The sequence below is a fragment of the Rhinopithecus roxellana genome, chromosome 19, assembly GCF_007565055.1.
Source record: "Rhinopithecus roxellana isolate Shanxi Qingling chromosome 19, ASM756505v1, whole genome shotgun sequence".
Taxonomy (NCBI): domain Eukaryota; kingdom Metazoa; phylum Chordata; class Mammalia; order Primates; family Cercopithecidae; genus Rhinopithecus; species Rhinopithecus roxellana.
Genome location: NC_044567.1, coordinates 48,673,329 through 48,694,159, shown reverse-complemented (window position 1 = coordinate 48,694,159; position 20,831 = coordinate 48,673,329). Strand labels below are relative to the sequence as shown.

General features: G+C 43.1%; 1 protein-coding gene across 2 annotated transcripts in view; it reads right to left on the bottom strand.

The window, feature by feature from the left end:
* The window catches only part of SUZ12 (SUZ12 polycomb repressive complex 2 subunit), a 66,142-nt gene extending 47,267 nt beyond the window's left edge, over positions 1 to 18,875 (bottom strand). Inside the window, exons 1-4 of one of the 2 annotated variants that reach the window (XM_010372982.2) lie at positions 18,362 to 18,875; positions 15,870 to 15,916; positions 15,716 to 15,780; positions 8,184 to 8,252 (exon numbers count right to left, since the gene is read on the bottom strand). In XM_010372982.2, coding sequence (XP_010371284.1) covers positions 8,184 to 8,252; positions 15,716 to 15,780; positions 15,870 to 15,916; positions 18,362 to 18,635 — 455 coding nt within the window. In that variant the 5' untranslated portion in view covers positions 18,636 to 18,875. The remainder of the gene's footprint in view (positions 1 to 8,183; positions 8,253 to 15,715; positions 15,781 to 15,869; positions 15,917 to 18,361) is intronic. The other variant, XM_010372983.2, reaches the window with a different exon arrangement.
* Positions 18,876 to 20,831: the final 1,956 nt, after the last annotated feature.

Genomic DNA, 20,831 nt, shown 5'->3' with positions numbered 1-20,831 from the left:
GCTCTGTCACCCAGGCTGGAGTGCAATGGAGTGCGATCTCGCCTCCCTACAACCTCCAACTCCCGGGTTTAAGCGATTCTCCTGCCTCAGTCTCCTCAATAGCTGGGATTACAGTTGTGCGACACCCTGCCTAGCTAATTTTTGTATTTTTAGTAGAGATGGGGTTTCACCATGTTGGTCAGGCTGTTCTCCATCTCCTGACCCCATGATCCGCCCTCCTTGGCCTCTGAAAGTGCTGGGATTACAGGTGTGAGCCACCGTGCCCGGCTACAAAATTTAAAAAAATCATCCAGGTGTGTTGTCTTGCGCCTGAGGTCCTAGGCTATTCGGTAGGCTGAGGTAGGAGGACCATTTGAGGACAGGAGGTCAAGGGTAAAGTGAGTCATGATCGCACAATTGCAATCCATCCTGGGTGATAGAGTGAGACCTTGTCTCCTAAAAAACCTTTTAAAATAAAATAAAATAAGTGGAGCATGGTAGCATGTGCCTGTAGTCCCAGTTACTCAGGAGGCTAAGGTAGGAGGGTCCCTTGAGCCCAGGAGTTCATGACTGTAATTGAGCCATGATCACACCACTGTACTGCCACATCAGTGACAGGGAAAATCCTCATCTCTAAAAAGTAAAATAAAAAATAAAGTAAGACAATGGAGCCTGGAAGTTTGAGGATGCAGTAAGCTATGAATGCATCACTGCACTCCCGTGTGAGTGACAATACAAGACTCCATCTCTCAGAGAAAAAAAAAAGAACGAACGACTTTCTTGAGACCAACATCCTTAAATTACCTTGACGACAATGGACTATCTGGCTCAGGCCTCTGCTCCAGCCTCTTCTCATACCACTCTCCTTGCTCTTTCTACACAGCTACTCTGGCATCAAATGCTGTATATGTAATATTCCCTTCAACTAGAACCACCTATTTGTTCATCCTCCCACCCCATTTTACCTCTGTACACTTCTTTCAAATCTCAGCTTATTTCTTCAGAGATGCCTTCCCTGATCATCATTATTCCCAAATCTAACACCTCAAATGAAAGCTGGTTCTCCTGTTTTATACACTCATAGTTTTCTTACGCTTTTCTTTGCCAGCACTTATTTCCCATTTATTATATGATTATGTCTTTCTCCCCTAAACACTAAGCTCCATAAAGGCCTTCATCCATTTTGTTCACCATTATATACCTGAGTGCTGAGTATAGTGCCTAGGACATTGCACACTACAGAAATGAAATGTACACACAAAAATACAGATCCAGGCCTTATTGTAAAAATAAATGCTTAAAAAGGGGAAGGTTTAGAAAAGGAAGATTACTAATTCAAAAGCTTAGGTTGCATCAAAAACAAAAAGTCAGCTGGGTGTGGTGGCTCACGCTTGTAATCCCAGCACTTTGGGAGGCCAAGCAGGCGGAACATGAGGTCAGGAGTTCAAGACCAGTCTGACCAACATGGTGAAACCCCGTCTCTACCAAAAATACAAAAATTAACTGGGCGTGGTGGCATGTGCCTGTAATCCCAGCTACTCAGGAGGCTGAGGCAGGAGAATCGCTTGAATCCGGGAGGTGGAGGTTGCAGTGAGCCGAGATAGCATCACTGCACTCTTACCTGGGCAACAGGGCAAGACTCAGTCTCAAAAAAAAAAAAAAAAAAATTAAGGCTGCATGGGGGCTCATTCCTGTAATCTCAGCACTTCAGAATGTCAAGGTGGGAGGATCACTTGAGGACAGGAGTTCAAAAGTGGCCTGGGCAAGATGGTGAGACCCTGACTCTACAAAAATTCAAAAAATTAGTGAGGTGCGATAGTACACGCCTGTAGTCCCAGCTACTCAGGAGGCTGAGGCAGGAGGATCCCTTTAGTCCATGAATTCAATCCATCAGTGACCCATCATTGTGCCACTACACTCCAGCCTGGGTGACAAAGAAAGACCTTCTCTCAAAAAACAAAAATAAGGCAAGGTATGGTGGCTCACACCTTTAATCCCAGCAATTTGGGAGGTCAAGGTGGGTGGATCACCTGAGGTCAGGAGTTTGAGACTGGCCTGGCCAACAGGTGAAATCCTGTCTCTACTTAAAAAAAAAAAAAAAAAAAAAAAAAAAAAGCCGGGCACGGTGGCTCAAGCCTGTAATCCCAGCACTTTGGGAGGCCGAGATGGGCAGATCACAAGGTCAGGAGATCGAGACCATCCTGGCTAACACGGTGAAACCCCGTCTCCACTAAAAAATACAAAAAACTAGCCGGGCAAGGTGGCAGGCGCCTATAGTCCCAGCTACTCGGGAGGCTGAGGCAGGAGAATGGCATAAACCTGGGAGGCGGAGCTTGCGGTGAGCTGAGATCCGGCCACTGCACTCCAGCCTGGGTGACAGAGCAAGACTCCGTCTCAAAAAAAAAAAAATTAGCTGGGTGTGGTGGCAGATGCCTGTTACCCCAGCTACTCGGGAAGTTGAGGCTTAAGAACTGCTTGAACCTGGGGGCGGGGGTTGCAGTGAGCCAAGATTGTGCCACTACATTCCTGCCTGGGTGACAGAGCAAGACTTTGTCTCAAAAAATAAAAATGAAATAAAAATACATGCTTGAAAATAACCCTAATAAAAGTTTTAATTCAGGTATCTTTTGAGGGGATTTTTCTCCAGCTACTAACAGAAGACCAGGAACAGAAGAGGAATAAGGGCAAGAAAGAAGCGACATTTTGCTTCATTTGGCCCTGGTAAACACTCTGAAGCAATTCAGATTTAAAAATCTTTTCATGATGCATTTTAGTCCATGGAGATGCACTCAGCACTCAAGAGCTGTTACCAGAGAATTCCAACATTAGGGACGGGCACGGTGGCACACGCCTGTAATCCCAGCACTTTGGGAGGCCACGGAAGGCAGATCACTTGAGGTCAGAAGTTCAAGACCAGCCTGACCAACATGGCGAAACCCCGTTTCTACTAAAAATACAAACATTAGTTGGGCTTGGTGGTGGGCGCCTATAAACCTAGCTGCTCAGGAGGATGAAGCATGAAAATTGCTGGAACCTGGGAGGAGGAGGTTGCAGTAAGCCAAGACTGCGCTACTGCACTCCAGCCTGAGCGACAAAGCTAGATTCCATCTCAAAAAAACAGCAACAAAAAAAGATAATTCCAAAATTGGTAGGATTGACAGCCTAAGAATCCCTAGAATCCTGCTAGCATATACAACTACACAAAGGGAAGAGATTTATTCTAATCAGTCATAGTGCTTGGTCAAAATCCATGAAAAATTCAAAACTGGAGTACCAGAAACAAGAGCTGGAAAGGATATAGGCATTATTATCAGACCTTCTATAAAGAAAATAAAGGCCAGGCATGGTGGCTCACACCTGTAATACCAGAACTTTGGGAAGCCAATCCAAAAGGATCACTTGAGGCCACGAGTTTGAGACCAGCATGGGCAACATAGCAAGATCCCGTATCTACAAAAATTTAAAAGTTAGCCAGGCATGGTGGCACGCACCTGTAGTTCTAGCTATTCATGAGGCTAAGACTGGATGACGGTTTGAGGCTAGGAGTTAAGAGGCTGCAGTGGGCAGCCACTTGCACCCCAGCCTGGGCAACAGAGCAAGGCCCTGTCTCTTAGAAAAAGAAGGATGGGCACAGTGGCTCGCGCCTGTAATCCCAACACTTTGAGAGGCCAAGGTGGGAGGATCACTTGAGGTCAGGAGTTTGACACCAGCCTAGCCAACATGGCGAAACCCTGTCTCTACTAAAAATACAAAAATTAGTCGGACGTGGTACGGCATGCATATAATCCCAGCTACTAGGGAGGCTGCGGCAGGAGAACTGCTTGAACGTGGGGGACGGAGGTTGCAGTGAGCCAAGATCACACCACTACACTCCAGCCTGTGCGACAGTGTGAGACTGTCTCCAAAAAAAAAAAAAAAAAAAAAGGGCTGGGCGTGTGGTGGCTCACACCTGTAATCCCAGCACTTTGGGAGGCCGAGGTGGGCGGATCATGAGGTTAGGAGATCAAGACCATCCTGGCTAACATGGAGATAGCCCATCTTGCCTAAAAACACAAAAAATTAGCTGGGCATGGTGGCAAGCGCCTGTAGTCCCAGTTACTCGGGAGGCTGAAGCAGGAAAATGGCGTGAACCTGGGAGGCGAAGCTTGCAGTGAGCTGAGATGGCATCACTGCACTCCAGCCTGTGCAACAGAGTGAGACTCCGTCTCAAAAAAAAAAATAAGTAACCACCATTTCTATCAGCTCCTTCCACTAACAAGTTTCTGCAAGTGACTTAAGACAACTGTAGGTCTAAAATACAAAAGACCCTGAAACACCAACTTCTTTTGAACTGATAATGCTATCTTGGTTTAGTTTACAAATTACTACAAACGTCATAATCAGCTCAGAAATGTATTTGACTGAACTAACTTTTGGGCTATACTACTATGGTATTTTTATCTATCTTGATACCCTTTGAACTTTGAGGAATGAAATATATTGGGCTCAGAAGCATACATACTATAACTTTGGCAGTGCTAAAAGAACATGAATTCTAGCGGAAGACTCCCAGACTACAGCTGTACAGATCCAGGATCGAGTCAAACTGAAATAGTACAAAGAATATAAATGGAGGAGAGATACTCTTGTGTACGATTTAAGATATTAACTTCTATTAACTAATGTTATGGAACAACGAAGATTAATCATTTTTTTCCTTTTTTTGAGACATAGTTGCACTCTTGCCCAGGCTGGAATGCAGTAGCACGATCTGAGTTCACGGCAACCTCTGCCTCCCAGGTTCAAGGGATTCTCCTTCCTCAGTCACCCAAGTAGCTGGAATTATGGTGTACACCACCTCGCCTGGCTGATTTTTGTATTTTTTTTTAGAGAAAGGGTTATGCCATGTTGGCCAGGGTGGTCTCAAATTCCTGGCCTCAAGTGATCCACCCACCTCAGCCACCAAAGTGCTGGGATTATAGGTGTGAGCCACCATACCCAGTCTGTGCTATCTTTTAAGAATGTGACAATAGATTTTAGAAGTAAATATTTATACTGCTGGCATCATATACTGGTGTCTAGGGTCCTTCTTACAACCCTGTGTGATAGGTTTAGGAGAAAAATAAGATTACCTTAATTTGAGATAAGAAATAGACTAAAGGAGGCTGGGCACAGTGGCTCATGCCTATAATTCCAGCATTTTGGAAGGTGGGTGGATCACCTGAGGTCAGGAGTTCAAGAAAAAATTAGCTGGGTGTGGTGGCAGGCACCTGTAATCCCTGCTACTTGGGAGGATGAGGCAGGAGAGCCCAGCAGGCAGAGGTTGCAGTGAGTGGAGATCACGCCATTGCACTCCAGCCTGTGCAACAAGAGCAAACCTCCATTTCAAAAAAATAAATAAATAAATACAAAAATTGGCCAGGCTTGGTGGCTCATACCTGTAATCCCAGCACTTTGGGAGGCCAAGGCAGGCGGATCACTTGAGGTCAGAAGTTCAAGACCAGCCTGGCCAACATGGAGAAACTCTGTCTCTACTAAAAATACAAAATTAGCTGGGTGTGGTGGTGCACGTCTGTATTCCCAGCTATTCAGGAGGCTGAGACAGGTGAATCGCTTGAGCCCGGGAGGTGGAGGCTGTAGAGAGCCAAAACCGCACCGCTGCACTCCAGCCTCAGTGAGAGGGAGAGCTGGTCTCAAAAAAAAAAAAAAAAAAAAAGGCTGGGTGTGGTGGCAGGCGCCTGTAAGCCTAGGTACTTGGGAGGCTGAGGCAGGAGAATTGCTTGAACCCAAGAGGTGGCAGTTGCAGTGAGCCGAGACAGCACCACTGCACGACTCCATCTCAAAAAAAAAAAAAATAGATTAAAGAAAGTTAATAATGTAGGGTCTTAGCGGTAAACTTAAAATGACACACTTTCTTAATTCATCTTAATGCCTCTGGGAGACATTCATAAGAATCTTGAGAGGCTGAAATGGCCAATTCACTGATCCTAGCTAGACCCTGAAGACTGAAAAAGTTCTCTTCCAAAACTACGAGCAGGAATTTATGTAATCCTCTGATGTTAATCTTTTAGTTGCTATTGAACCCACCATGTCAAAAGGAACAAAATTACTGGGGAAACAACTGTTCAGAGAGAACTGAACAGTATGTATCTCTCACACACTCTTAGGGAAGCTCTGTAATATTTTTCAAACCCAATGTCACAATGAGATAGTAATAGGGTTTAGTAGTGAAGGTAAACCCTGATGAGGAAGATGAAGAAAAGGGTCAAGTGTTCTTGTTATTGGGTCATGCTTCCTTCTCACTTGAACCCTGAAATGACTATAGGGCAAACTTTTAATGTGGTCACGAGAAAAGAAGCAGGGAGGTCAGACCAGGATCTTACTACAGTCTGTATTTTAAGTAAAAAAGGCCCTCCCCGGGCATTAACAGATATAACAGGTAACAATTCACGATCTCGGCTTCTAGAATGGACTATCACAGTTTATCTACAAGTCAGGATTGCCTAGACATGGAAATATAAATTATACTTCACAATCTTCCCACAAGATTGCAGGATATAAAATAAAAACTAATGTTTTACAATTCAAGTAAAAAAATCACTTCATTCCAAAGCCAAACTTAAAATATAAGTGACTGAAAAAAAGGAAGTCTTTTTTTTTTTTTTTTTTTTTGAGACAGAGTCCCGCTCTGTCGCCCAGACTGGAGTGCAGTGGCCGGATCTCAGCTCACTGCAAGCTCCGCCTCCCAGGTTTACGCCATTCTCCTGCCTCAGCCTCCCGAGTAGCTGGGACTACAGGCGCCCGCCACCTCGCCCGGCTAGTTTTTTGTATTTTTTTGTATTTTTTCGTAGAGACGGGGTTTCACCGTGTTAGCCAGGATGGTCTCGATCTCCTGACCTTGTGATCTGCCTGTCTCGGCCTCCCAAAGTGCTGGGATTACAGGCTTTAGCCACCGCGCCCGGCCAAAAGGAAGTCTTTTACCAGTCAATAGAACAATGGGAAAACAACGAGATGCATAATTGATGCATCATTGAGTGTATATCCTATCTAAATTGGTAAGCTACGATTTAAAACTTTAGGAGGAAAAGAAAAATACATTGTGACAAATTTTCCAACTCTATTTTTTCAAAAATCTAGTAATTTTAGTTCTGCATTCTCTCCATTGGTAGTTAATGAATGAACAAACACCACTCAAACTGCTATTTCTCTTTAGAATATTCAATTTTCTATCAAAAACATCAAAAAATAAACAGTTTACATATCAAAAAATAAATAGAAGCATACTATCTAGAGTAGACAGATATTAGACTAGTCAGAACATTTAGGGATTAGTTCTAGGCATATATTTGATAATGTACAAGTAGATTCTGTCCAAATGTTCAAGTTTCTGAAACTATGTGAAAAACATATTTCAAATATGAAATGAAAGTTATGAATATGTTGCCTGACAGATTTAAATAAGAAAAAGATGGAAAAAAAGAGAACCCCTCTCATATTTGAGAATAACTTACAAGATATGTAATATTGTGAAGTCCCTGCCACAGTACCTAGCACATATACATAAATATGAGTAGCCCTCTTTTTTTTTTTTTTTTTTTTTTTTTTTTTTTTTTTTTTTTTTGAGACGGAGTCTCGCTCTGTCGCCCGGGCTGGAGTGCAGTGGCCGGATCTCAGCTCACTGCAAGCTCCGCCTCCCGGGTTTACGCCATTCTCCTGCCTCAGCCTCCCAAGTAGCTGGGACTACAGGCGCCCGCCACCTCGCCCGGCTAGTTTTTTGTATTTTTTTAGTAGAGACGGGGTTTCACCATGTTAGCCAGGATGGTCTCGATCTCCTGACCTCGTGATCCGCCCGTCTCGGCCTCCCAAAGTGCTGGGATTACAGGCTTGAGCCACCGCGCCCGGCCGAGTAGCCCTCTTTAAATGAGGTGGTAGAGTTAAGACCAACAGCAGAAGTCAGAGGTTTCACTCAAAATAGAAGAAACTGGTAATAAAGACAAACAATAATAAATACAACTACACTGGAGGTATTCAAGCCAAAGCTTAAGGATTCTCTGCCAGGAATGCTACAGAAATTAATTCCTGAGTTGTGTGTGAGTTTGGACCAAACTGACCTCTAAGATTCCTTCTAACTCCTTATATCAAGGTGATCACTAGGAAAATGATCACTGTAATTTTTCCTCTTTCCTAAAGCATATCACTTAATGTAAACTGATAGGTTATCTTACCTATGAGATTCTTGCTCTCCTTTCATTTTCTCTACTTTTGATAACATATCATCAACTTTAAATGTTTTCCTGGAAGAAACAGATAAACAAAATAATCACTTCTCAACTGGGAAAAAGAAACAAATTATACTTTATTGTCACTCTAATAGGCAAGATGGAAATCAGATTTTGATTATTTTTAGTAAGATAAATTATGGATAATTAGCCATAACAATGAATACTATGGAGACCGTGTATAATACAGCAGACAAGCCTTCAAGCCCCATCTAAAAACGCTAACTTGTTTTCATTTAACTTTTTTCCCAATTATTCCCAAACCAGTGATTTCTCCTTACCCATGGTACTTGGTTTATGTTTATTTTGACACTTAGTTTTCATTCAGTTTCCTACATGTAAAACTCATGTAAATATTTTATTTATCCTACTAGATTATACGCTCCTGAAGGGCAGTGACAGTTCTCCTTCAAGGAAAGCTATGTAGTGCTGGCATAGTGCCTTATACGTGGTAGGTATTCAAGTATCTGTTGAATTGACCCAAACAAATATAAATTATGTGTATTCTGAAACAATACATATACTAAGCAACACAACAAATATGCACTAGCATCATCACATAAAAAAAGAAATATTCTATAAAATATATTTGAAGTTCATAAAGTATCCTCAAAGATTATCAGCAAAGCCTAAAGCTCAATGATATGTCATATTAAAGAGATGGTTACTGACATCATGAAAAATTTTTGAAGTTAGGGAACGATCATCCATCGAATCGTAATAAAATTATTAGCTTTTAACCTGACAAATTTAAGAGAAAAAAGTTATTTCCCGAAAAACAGAAACTTAAGTATAATCTCTCAAAGAAATTAAAGAATGAATGGATTGTAAAACAAGCCTCATCTTAGCTCTTAAGGTGGTCTATGATATGTTCTAGAGAGAGTCTAAAAAGCCATACCCATATATAATTTAATTAGAAAAAAATGTGTCTCTTTATATTCATATAGTGCCTTCCTATTTAGAACTTGAAAAGTCAAATGTACTCCACATCAATTACTTTATAATGCTTGAATGCAGACACCAAAAACTACAAATAATCTCATTCCTCAAAAAGAACTATTTTTTTCCTTTTTTTTTTTTTTTTTTTTGAGATGGAGTTTCACTCGTTGTCCAGTCTGCAGTACAACGATGTGATCTCAGGTCGATACAACCTCCACCTCCCGGGTTCAGGCAATTCTCCTGCCTCAGCCTCAGCTGGGATTACAGGCATGCGCCACCACGCCCGGCTAATTTTTGCATTTTTAGGAGAGACAGGGTTTCAGCATGTTGGTCAGGCTGGTCTTGAACTCCTGACCTCAGATGATCCATCCATCCCCACCTCCCAATGTGCTGGGATTAAAGGCGTGAGCCACCATGCCTGGCCAAAAAAGAGCATTTACTGTAGTCAACTACTGTAAAAATTAACAGCAGAGAAATGTTAATGTAAATATAGTAAAATATTGATATTAGAGCAGAACTGATACAATCTATATTTCAAGTGAATGAGAAGAGCCTCCACAGCGAAGATCTTAAGGGAAAAAAAGCTTCTCTCTTTACCTTTAGAGTTACTGAAAACTTCAATAGTAAAGTTTCATCCAATAGAGTACAGTAAGAAGTGCTTTCTGAAGGATGGCAATATATTTTCAATCTCCACAGATAAGAGAGAAAAAAGAAGAAAAATAAAGGACTCTTTTAAGCTAGTTGCAAAGAGCTATTCAGTATAAATACTGAAAATTACTATTGAGGAGGGCCATGAAATTACTGAAAACTTTTCAGAATAATGTTTATGTAATGATTAAGAAATTCTGTCTGCAGAAAAAGACTGTAAGTTCTAAGGTTCATCTCTTCTACCTTTATGAAGTTGTATACAGAAGTGAATAGAATTGAATGTTAACAACCATTTGAAACAGATAAATCACAAAAGCAACCCAGCCTTCCTTAGGAAAAAACAAAACAAAACCAACCTCATAAGCAACTATACAAAAGCCGCTCCTCCCCCAACACCAAGTATTTCTGTTCTTTAGAAAGGTAATGTTACTGTAGGTCAGATTTAACAAAGGAAATAATTATCAAAAGGTCATCTAAAAGGAGAATATTTAAATATTCAAGAAATTTCAGAAACTTTTCTTGGGTGAGTTCAGAAACAGCTTACACGAAATCTAGCAAAATGGATTCAATAAATGATGCCCTTTTCCTCACCTATATTTCTACTTTGTTGGGGCAGTGTTTGCCTATAGAAGTTGAATACTCCTAGAAAGAGTAAAGCATAAGCTGACTTTAATAAATATACCAGAATTAATATCACAACTGAGAGTATGACTTTAAAGGGAGTGATATGCTTATTCCAACAATGGATATTATGCTGCTGTAATAGTAAAAAAGGAGTTCTGAAAACATTTTGAGAAAAGACGACAATCACTGGGCTAAATCTGCCACCTTCCAAAGTCACCAACTACGTTGAAGACAACAGTATACGAGTTGTGCTATAATTCCTTAATAATTAGTCCTAATAAGTCATATATATAAGATCAGGCATCTAACAAGATGATTAAAGGATTCCCATACTTTTTTTTTTTTTGAGACAGTCTCCCACTGCTGCCCAGGCTAGAGTGCACTGACACATTCATAGCCACCCTGGAACTTCTGGGCTCAAGTGATCCTCCTGCCTCAGCCTACTGAGTATTTAGGACTACAGTCATGAGCCACCACACCCAACTACTTTTTTTTTTTTTTGAGCCACCACACCCAACTACCTTTTTTTTTTTTATTGAGTCTCGCTCTGTCACCCAGGCTGGAGTGCAGTGGCCGGATCTCAGCTCACTGCAAGCTCCGCCTCCCGGGTTTATGCCATTTTCCTGCCTCAGCCTCCCGAGTAGCTGGGACTACAGGCGCCCACCACCTCGACCAGCTAGTTTTTTGTATTTTTTTAGTAGAGATGGGGTTTCACCGGGTTAGCCAGGATGGTCTCGATCTCCTGACCTCGTGATCCGCCCATCTCGGCCTCCCAAAGTGGTGGGATTACAGGCTTGAGCCACCGCGCCCGGCCCACACCCAACTACTTTTTAAAATTTTTTGTAGAGATAGGGTCTCGCTATGTTGCCAGGGCTGGCCTATAACTGTAAACTTGTTTACATGATACACTCAAATAAATATAATCTTGCACCTAGAATGAAAAACTTGCATTCGTAATTACATATGGTTAAGTACTAAAAGTTACACAAGTGATCCTCCCAACTCAGTCTCCCAAAATGCTGAAATTACAGGTCTGAACCACCATGCCTAGCCTATTCCTATGCATTTCTGTAGGAACTAAACTAGGTGGGACTTAAATGTTTCTTGGCTGGCAGACTGCTTAAAAATTCCCCAAAGACTTTTTTTTTAACCTAAAGGGCAATAATTAAGAAAATCAGTTTTTACTTAACTAAGCTTTTAAAATTATCTCTACCCATGCAGACAACAGAAACATATCCTGCAATGGGGCAAATTAACAAACATGACAGGAAAATGGAACTTAGATTTTAAATGTGTACTTTTTAGCAGGACGCACTGGTTCACGCCTATAATCCCAGCACTTTGGCAGGCCGAGGTGGGCAGATCACCTGAGGTCGGGAGTTCGAGACTAGCCTGACCAACATGGAGAAACCCCGTCTCTCCTAAAAATACAAAATTAGCTGGGCATGGTGGCGCATGCCTGTAATCCCAGCTATTCAGGAGGCCGAGCAGGAGAATCACTTAAACCCGGGAGGCGGAGGTTGCAGTGAGCCAAGATCGCACCACTGCACTCCAGCCTGGGCTACAAGAGCAAAACTCTTTCTCAAAAATAATAATAATAATAATAAAATGAATGTGTACTTTTTAATCTATGAATGCAAACTTATTTTACAATAATTTAATCCCTTTTTAAATTAAGATCAGGTTGCATCTTAGACAGCAACTCAACTGACCTTCTATATTAAAAATGTTTTGGGCCGGGCGCGGTGGCTCAAGCCTGTAATCCCAGCACTTTGAGAGGCCGAGACGGGCGGATCACGAGGTCAGGAGATCGAGACCATCCTGGCTAACACGGTGAAACCCCATCTCTACCAAAAATACAAAAACTAGCCAGGCGAGGTGGCGGGCGCCTGTAGTCCCAGCTACTCAGGAGGCTGAGGCAGGAGAATGGCGTAAACCCAGGAGGCGGAGCTTGCAGTGAGCTGAGATCTGGCCACTGCACTCTAGTCCGGGCGACAGAGCGAGACTCCGCCTCAAAAAAAAAAAAAAAAAAAAAAAAAAAAAATATTTTGATGGCCAGGCGCGGTGGCTCACGACTGTAATCCCAGCATTTTGGGAGGCCGAGGCAGGCAGATCATGAGGTCAGGAGTTCGAGACCAACCTGACGAACATAGTGAAACCCTGTCTCTACTAAAAATACAAAAACTAGCTGGGCGTAGTGGCACACCCCTGTAATCCCAGCTACTCAGGAGGCTCAGGCAGGAGAATTGCTTGAACTTGGGAGGCAGAGATTGCAGTGAGCCGAAATTGTGCCACGGCACTCCAGCCTGGGTGACAGAGCAAGACTCTGTCTCCAAAAAAAAAAAAAGGTTTGATGAAACAAAAAAGTTAATCAAATTCTACTAGTTTTATAGAATAAATCAAGGGTGGGTAAACTACAGACCATGGCCAAATCTGGCCTATTGCCTGTTTTTGTACAGCCCAGAAGGTAAGAATGGTTTTTATAGATAAACATTAGCAATTGATTTGATTATAGAAAACACTAACTCTGAACCCCAATTAAGCTAAGTGTTATCTCCGCTACGCTCACAAAAATAAAACATAAAATTCTACATTTCTCATTAGTAGGCCTGTATTATGAAATGTTCTATCTTATACTGTTGTATTTTTATCAATAAAAGATTTACGGATTGACATTTTGGACTGAAATTTTAAAAATGTGTAAATATTTTCTTTTTTTTTATATTAAGTACCTACATAATATCCTCAATTTTGCATCCTGCCTGCAAAGCCTAAAATAATTACTGTTGTTTACTGGTCCTTTACAGAAAAAGCATGCTGAATGCTGGTAGAGATCAAATAATGAAATAGACAGGTAAAGGGTGGACAAAACTAATTCTGTAACCTAATTCATCACCTTCTTTTTAGTTACTTAGGTGCTTAGCAATTTTCACTTATCAATTGCAATGCAAACTTGCTCATGTGCTCTCTCTATTCAGAAAGATTGCCAAAAGACAAATAATTTTAACACTTCCATCTTCAAAATACAAGTAGATGTATTTACAAAATTCAACCATGTCTTGCTATAGAAATGTAGTAGTAATAAACAGTAGCAGTCCACCAAAAAGCTTAGTTTCAAACTCTAATGAGGTAACTTGATGGTTTTACTAAAACTATAATAACAATACCAAATGTTTAATAGAATTCTCGCCTTTACACATAAACTTGTTCACTTGATACGCTCAAATATAATATTGCACCTAGGACAAAAAACTTCATCGAAAATTACATATGGTTGAGTAGTACAGGTTACACAGCAAAAATAAGCTGTCTCCCACCTCCAGACCCCACTTTAAAATCTAATGATTAAGACTTCATTGTTTTTTAAAAACTTTCATCCTGTTGATTTCAAAAGTGTTTCCCCTTCAGTAAGACCACCACCAAGGCCGGGCGCTGTGGCTCAGGCCTGTAATCCCAGCACTTCGGGAGGCTGAGGTGGGTGGATTACCTGAGGTCACGAGTTCAAGACCAGCCTGGCCAACATGGTAAAACCCCGACTCAATGAAAAATACAAAAAATTAGCCAGGCGTGGTGGTGGGCGCCTGTAATCTCAGCTACTTGGGAGGGTGAGACAAGATAATCCCTTGAACCCAGGAGGCAGAGGTTGCAGTGAGGCAAGATTGCGCCATTGCACTCCAGTCTGGGCAACAAGAGTGAAACTGTCTCCAAAAAAAAAAAGAAAAGAAAAGAATACCACTAAAGATATAAAATGAGACTTTCTGAACCTACCATTATAGGAGTTAATTCAAATTACACATAATAATCAAAAATTAACTTAAATTTTATGTAACAAATATAGTTACCCTGAGCCCTTTGGTAAATATTTAAATTTTCAACTTCTATCAAACTTGAAAATAACCAGTGGGGACCTGGCACAGTGGCTCACGCCTGTCATCTCAGCACTTTGGGAGGCCGAGGCAGGCAGCTGATGAGGTTAGGAGTTTGAGACCAGCTTGGCCAACATAGTAAAACCCCATCTCTACTAAAAATACAAAAAATTAGCTGGGAGTGGTGGCGGTAGCCTATAATTCCAGCTACTCAGGAGGCTGAGGCAGGAGAATTGCCTAAATCTGGGAAGCGGAGGTTGCAGTGAGCCAAGACAGCACCACTGCACTCCAGCCTGGGCGACAAGAGCGATACTCCATCACAAAAAAAAGAAGGCCAGGCTGGGCATGGTGGCTCACTCTTGCAATCCCAGCACTTTGGGAGGCCGAGGAGGGCGGATCACGAGGTCAGGAGATCGAGACCATCCTGGCTAACACAGAGAAACCCCATCTCTACTAGAAACACAAAAAATTAGCCGAGCATGGTGGTGTGCGCCTGTAGTCCCAGCTACGCGGGAGTCTGAGGCATGAGAATCTCTTGAATCTGGGAGGTGGAGGTTGCAGTGAGCCAAGATTGCGCCACTGCACTTTAGCCTCGGAGACAGAGTGAGACTCCGTTTCCAAAAAAAAAAAAAAAAAAAAAGGCCAGGAACGGCAGCTCATGCCTGTAATCCCTGTAATCCCAGCACTTTGGGAGGCTGAGGCAGGCAGATCACCTGAGGTCTGGAGTTCGAGACCAGCCTGGCCAACATGGGGAAACCCCATCTCTACCAAAAATACAAAAATTAGCTGGGTGTGGTGGGAGGCGCCTGTAATCCCAGCTACTTGGGAAGCTGAGGCAGGAGAATCTTTTGAATCCAGGAGGCCGAGGTTGCAGTGAGCCGGGATTGCACCACTGCACTCCAGCCTGGGGGAAAAGAGTGAGACTTCTCTCTCAAAAAAAAAACCAAAAATACAATGGCACAATCTCGGCTCACTGCAACCTCCGCCTCCCAGGCTCAAGCAATTCTCCTGCCTCAGCCTCCCTAGTAACTGAGATTACAGGCACACACCACCACGCCCGGCTAGGCTAATTTTTGTTTTAGTAGAGATGGGGTTTTGCCATGTTGGCCAAACTGCTCTCGAATTCCTGACCTCAAGTGATCCGCCCGACGTGGCCTCCTGAAGTGCCCAGCCTCATTTCTATTAGAAAAAAAAAAAAAAACTAGTAATAACCTGAGACTTACAAAGATGAAACTATTGAAAACCACTGTGCAACCAATTCAACCAGTCACTCTCTCACTTCAGTTTTCAAGTTAAATCTTTAGTTACAGTACTTTATTTTTGTTCTTTTTTTTAATTTTGAGAAATACTTTAAAATAAAACATGGTTTGATCAGCTTGAAATAAGATTCATAAAATGTACCTTTTGATGTTTGTTCTGGAGTTTCGATGAGACATGTAAGTAAGAGTTCTGTGCAAAAATATTGGCTACAAAAAGAGTTTTAAAAATGTTAAAATTGAATACAGATGCAGTTATAAGAGAGAAATCATATTGATGAATTTTGTTGACTACTTACTGCTATGAGATTCCGAGTTCGAAGAAATCTATAGATCTGTGTTGGCTCTAGGTAAAACAAAATCCAAACATGATCTAAACTTACTTATCAGAAAAATATCAACCCAGACCATGTTATAATCAATATAAACTAATCATCTGCTATGGAAATCATGCACTAAATATTTATATCGCACTAAATATTTACATCAAGAAAGTTAGTATGCACATCAATAGCATACATTCACAAAGTTCATCTACACTTTTTATACTGAAGGTTCTCTACAATATTTTTCTTAAGCCTTTCTAAGATAGTTATTGTTACTGGGCGCAACTGAAGAGAAGTAGTTGTACTTATTTAACTTAGCTAATTTAAACTATTTATAACCGATTTTCTTCCAAAAATCAGCTGCAATAGGTAGCTGGAGTCAACAAAAGAACTACTGATTGATGCCAAACAAGATGAAAATTTCACTTTTTAAATGATCACTTAAAAAATTTGTAGTCAGCCAAAACAGATTCCTAATACATCCTAATACAGATATGATGACATCCTAATACAGATCCAGACATTCCTAATACAGGTACGATGAAAGTTAGTCAAGGTATTTTTTTTTTCTTTTTTTGAAAAGGGGTCAACTTGATATGTCGCCCAGGCTGGTCTTGAACTTCTGGGCTCAATCGATCCTCCAGCCTCAGGCTCCAGAGTAGCTAGGATTACAGGTGGGATCCACTGCACTCAAAAGTCAGTCAATATTGAAATAAATCTTGGACACAAACTGCAGCAAAAATTCTCAATAAATATTCCTAATTATAATTTAAAGTTGTATCTATTTTGTCCAATGTAAATATTACCTCAATATATTTTTTACACAATTGACAGATTCCCAAAACAGTCTTTCCAACGCTTAAAATGAGCTAAATTTCAAATTAGTTAAAATGTAATTTGTTATACAGGACTTAAGTCGATGAAAAATACATACATATACCATCATATCAGTTACATTAATGACCTATTAGTATCACATTAGGTCATTATACAGCAGTATCAAAATAAACCAAATAGGAATAACTATGTGAATAATTACATTAGAGTATTTAAACTTTCCAGTAAACAACTTCAAGTTGTTTTATGACCAGATCTAGCTCTTAATGACACTTGACTTCTCTGAGGTGGACTCATCAGAACTCAAATAGTTAAAACTTTCTTCGAGGATTTGTCTTCTCTTAACATTCAGAAGGAACTTTTAAAATTTCCACCTAAATCTTCAATTGGTTTTATTTTAAATTAACTAAAGGGAGATGAGATACTTTAGAAGGGGTTCAAACAAGTATCATTGTCACCACTCCCCTTCAGTTCTCCATCCTATTTCCAACTAAAGCCTCTCCAGATATTTCAAAGTATATTAAGAAATATAATACGTGAATAATGTGAATCTCTCTGAAGCAGGTTCAATATTCGTTTTGATAAAAATTGAAATTCCTTCTATTAAGTTCCAATTAGAATTTCATGAAGCACTAATGAGAGAGAAAGAAGGAAGGGTATTAAACAATGTAATACATCTTTCCAAGCACAGCTGATACCATGCCCTTAACATATGCCACAGTGAAATTGTAAATAAGGACACTGGGCAGTAGAGCCAAGTTTATTCAAGTTTCCGTAAGATTATTCAGCTATTAAAGATCACCCAAATTGTAACACACAAAAGCAAAAAAGGAAACCAATCAGGATATAACATTCCTTAAAGAACAATCAGGATTATTTGCAGTCACGATGTTTTTAATAAATTCTATTGTTTGTTTTCAGACACCTTGCTCTCCTTTCCAAGTAAGTCTGTTTCACCTTCCAGACAGACCTTAGAAACAGAAATTGACGTAAGAAAATGTTCTGTAAACCGAGCATAAAAAACAGACTTCCGGGGTCGTCTCCAGAGAAGATGCTTGACCACTCTCTGGCTCAGTTTACATATCCACAAAATGGGAGGATAGATTTGAAGGGTTTTAAGCATCCAAAGGTGCCATGTGAACCTGCAGCACCAAGTTAGCGCGAAAGCATTTCAGACTAAGGACAATTTCTTCGGTTCGACTGCACTCATCCCTTCACAGGCTTCATTTTGCCCCTCAAAAGCTACAACCGAAACCCCTGTATTTCTAGAGTCCGAAAGGCATGAAAGAAAACAAGACCTAGTCTCACAAGGATGTGACTGCGGCTCAGTTCAACTGCTACCTCCTCAACTAAAAGCCGCCTGCTCTGAACGTGGGGCCCGTCCCGAGCCTCTTGCGTCAATCTTGGGGGAGTCAAAAACCTACTCGGACCCTCTTTTCCAGCTCTCCCAAGGCCCTAGACTCCGGATCCCCTGGAGACGTAATCCCCGAAAGGGGGACATCCCCTCAATTCCTCCCTCCACTCACACACAAGTGGACTCCCGAGGAGGAAGGGGGCCCAGCAGACTGTCCCATCCCCGGTGTTGGCAGAGTGGGTCTTCCTGCCCTCAAAGCCTCGCACACACTCACTCTCAAAGGCCTGGAGGAAAAGCTCGTGGTCAGCCTGGACATGCTCCATTTTCGGCTTCTTCACCGGTAACACCGCGGCCCCCGCCGCTGCCGCCGCGGAGGAGGAGGAGGAGGCCGAGTAACTGCCGCCGCCTCCACAGCCCCCGCCGCCGGATTTGCCGCCCGAAGCCGTCGCAGCCGCCACCGCTGCCGAACCCCCGAAGCCGCCTCCCCCGGACCCCGCGCTGGGCCCCGAGCCGCCCCCTCCCCCACCGCCGTGCTTCTGAGGCGCCATCGCGGTTCCTGCCTCCTCCCCCCGCCAGCTACCCGCCGGGCGGCCCCGGAGAGTAAGCGCCTGCAATACCAACCGCTCGCCCCAGCAGGCTCCGGCGGACCGAGGGGGGAAGGAGGAGAGAGGGGAGGAGAGGGGAAGGGAAGGGAGGAGGAGAGGAGGGAAGGAGGGAGGAAAAAAAAAGTGTCTCCTCAGAGCCCTGCTCCGCTCCGGAGGCCGCTCACCCTACCCTGGCCTCGCTCCGCCCACTTCCCCCGCCCGGCGCTCTGATTGGCCGGCGGGAGCGCGCGCCGCTGGGCCGCCTAGCCCGTTGGCCCGCGGATTCCCCCGTCAGTCACGCGGAGGTGCTTCTCGCGGAGGCGCGGCTTGGTTGGCCCGTGCGCGCTGCCGATCGCGGGCCCGGCCGCCTCTTTGAACTGAATTCGCGGGAAAATTAGGGGTCGGAGCGGCCTTCTTGCTGGCCCCGGTGCATTGTGGGGAGAGAGGGACCCAACGAGCGGTTTAGGGAGCCGTTTCTCGCCTTCTGAGCGTCGTCAGTCACCGCTCCCAGGGGGTTAGAGGACCCCTGAAGAGAAGCAGGCCTCCAAGAAACTGGTAGCGAGGGGCCTGTTAAATGAACTGAGATCTTTTACATATCAGCGAGTCTCTAACTTCCCAAGAAGGGACCTGCCAGGGGGGTTGGTGTGACCCCGGTCGGGGTGGCTTCTCAGTTGAGGGGCTCCTGGGGCGGGGATCGCGTCCCCTGTCCCCTCGACACCATGTGCCCCAAGCCATCCATGGCCGAATCCCACCGTGCACAGCCTAGGGGTTGCGGCTGCTGCTGTGGGAGGCGACTGAGCTCCACCAAAGGAGTGACTTACATCGTTGTAGGGGTGCTCTATAGACAAGGAAAACTATTTTCTGTAGATGCCGAGATCCTGAGGGGGAAGATCTCGTGATGGGAGCAAAGTCTAGATCCTTAGTTTTTTGCCCCCAGACACCGTAAGAGTGGTCAGAGCGGTAAACTGGCTGAAAAGTACGTACATATACTCTTCTCTTCTTGAGGATCTATACCTTTTCAGGTCAGAAAGCTGAGAAGGAATCCGGTGTTTTGCAGATCTTGCTTTTTTTTTTTTTTTTTTTTTTTTTTTTTTTTTTTTTTTTTTGAGACGGAGCCTCGCTCTGTCGCCCAGGCTGGAGTGCAGTGGCGCGATTTTGGCGCACTACAACCTGCGCCTCCCGGGTTCAAGCGATTCTCCTGCCTCAGCCTCCCGAGTAGCTGAGGTTACAGGCGCCCGCCACCACGCCCGGCTAATTTTTTGTGTTTTTAGTAGAGGCGGGGTTTCACCATATTGGCCAGGCTGGTCTGGATCTCCTGACCTCGTGATCCGCCCGCCTCGGCCTCCCAAAGTGCTGGTATTAAAGGCGTGAGCCACCGCGCCCGGTGAGGTCTTACTTTAAATGATAGACGCATAGGCCCATTTCAGTCTTCTGGCACAGATTGGTTTGGAGTTGAGCTAATATTCTTAAAGATTTGAATTTCAGGTTGGAAAAGATGATCTCTAAGGATGTTCTTCCAATTTACATCCTATTATTTTATATTACATTAAAATTTCAAAAATCCCAATCTATAAACATTTGCTCAACAGCATTTTTCAGATGTCTACTTGGGTTCTCTATAGTTAACTGCAAAACACTGTTTACAAAATAAATGTCTTTGGAATGGTTATTCAAGTTGTTTACAAAACTAGTTGTCTTTGTAATGATTAAATATCTAAAGCACAGGTTTTATCAAAGCCTTTGTTACTTAAGAAAGTGACCTCTTGGCTAAAGCCTGTAATCCCAGCACTTTGGGAGGCCGAGACGGGCGGATCACGAGGTCAGGAGATCGAGACCATCCTGGCTAACACGGTGAAACCCCGTCTCTACTAAAAATACAAAAAAAAAAAAACTAGCCGGGCGAGGTGGCGGGCGCCTGTAGTCCCAGCTACTCGGGAGGCTGAGGCAGGAGAATGGCGTAAACCCGGGAGGCGGAGCTTGCAGTGAGCTGAGATCCGGCCACTGCACTCCAGCCCCGGTGACAGAGCAAGACCTCATCTCAAAAAAAAAAAAAAAAAGCCTGGCGCGGTGGCTCAAGCCTGTAATCCCAGCACTTTGGGAGGCCGAGACCGGTGGATCACGAGGTCAGGAGATCGAGACCATCCTGGCTAACACTGTGAA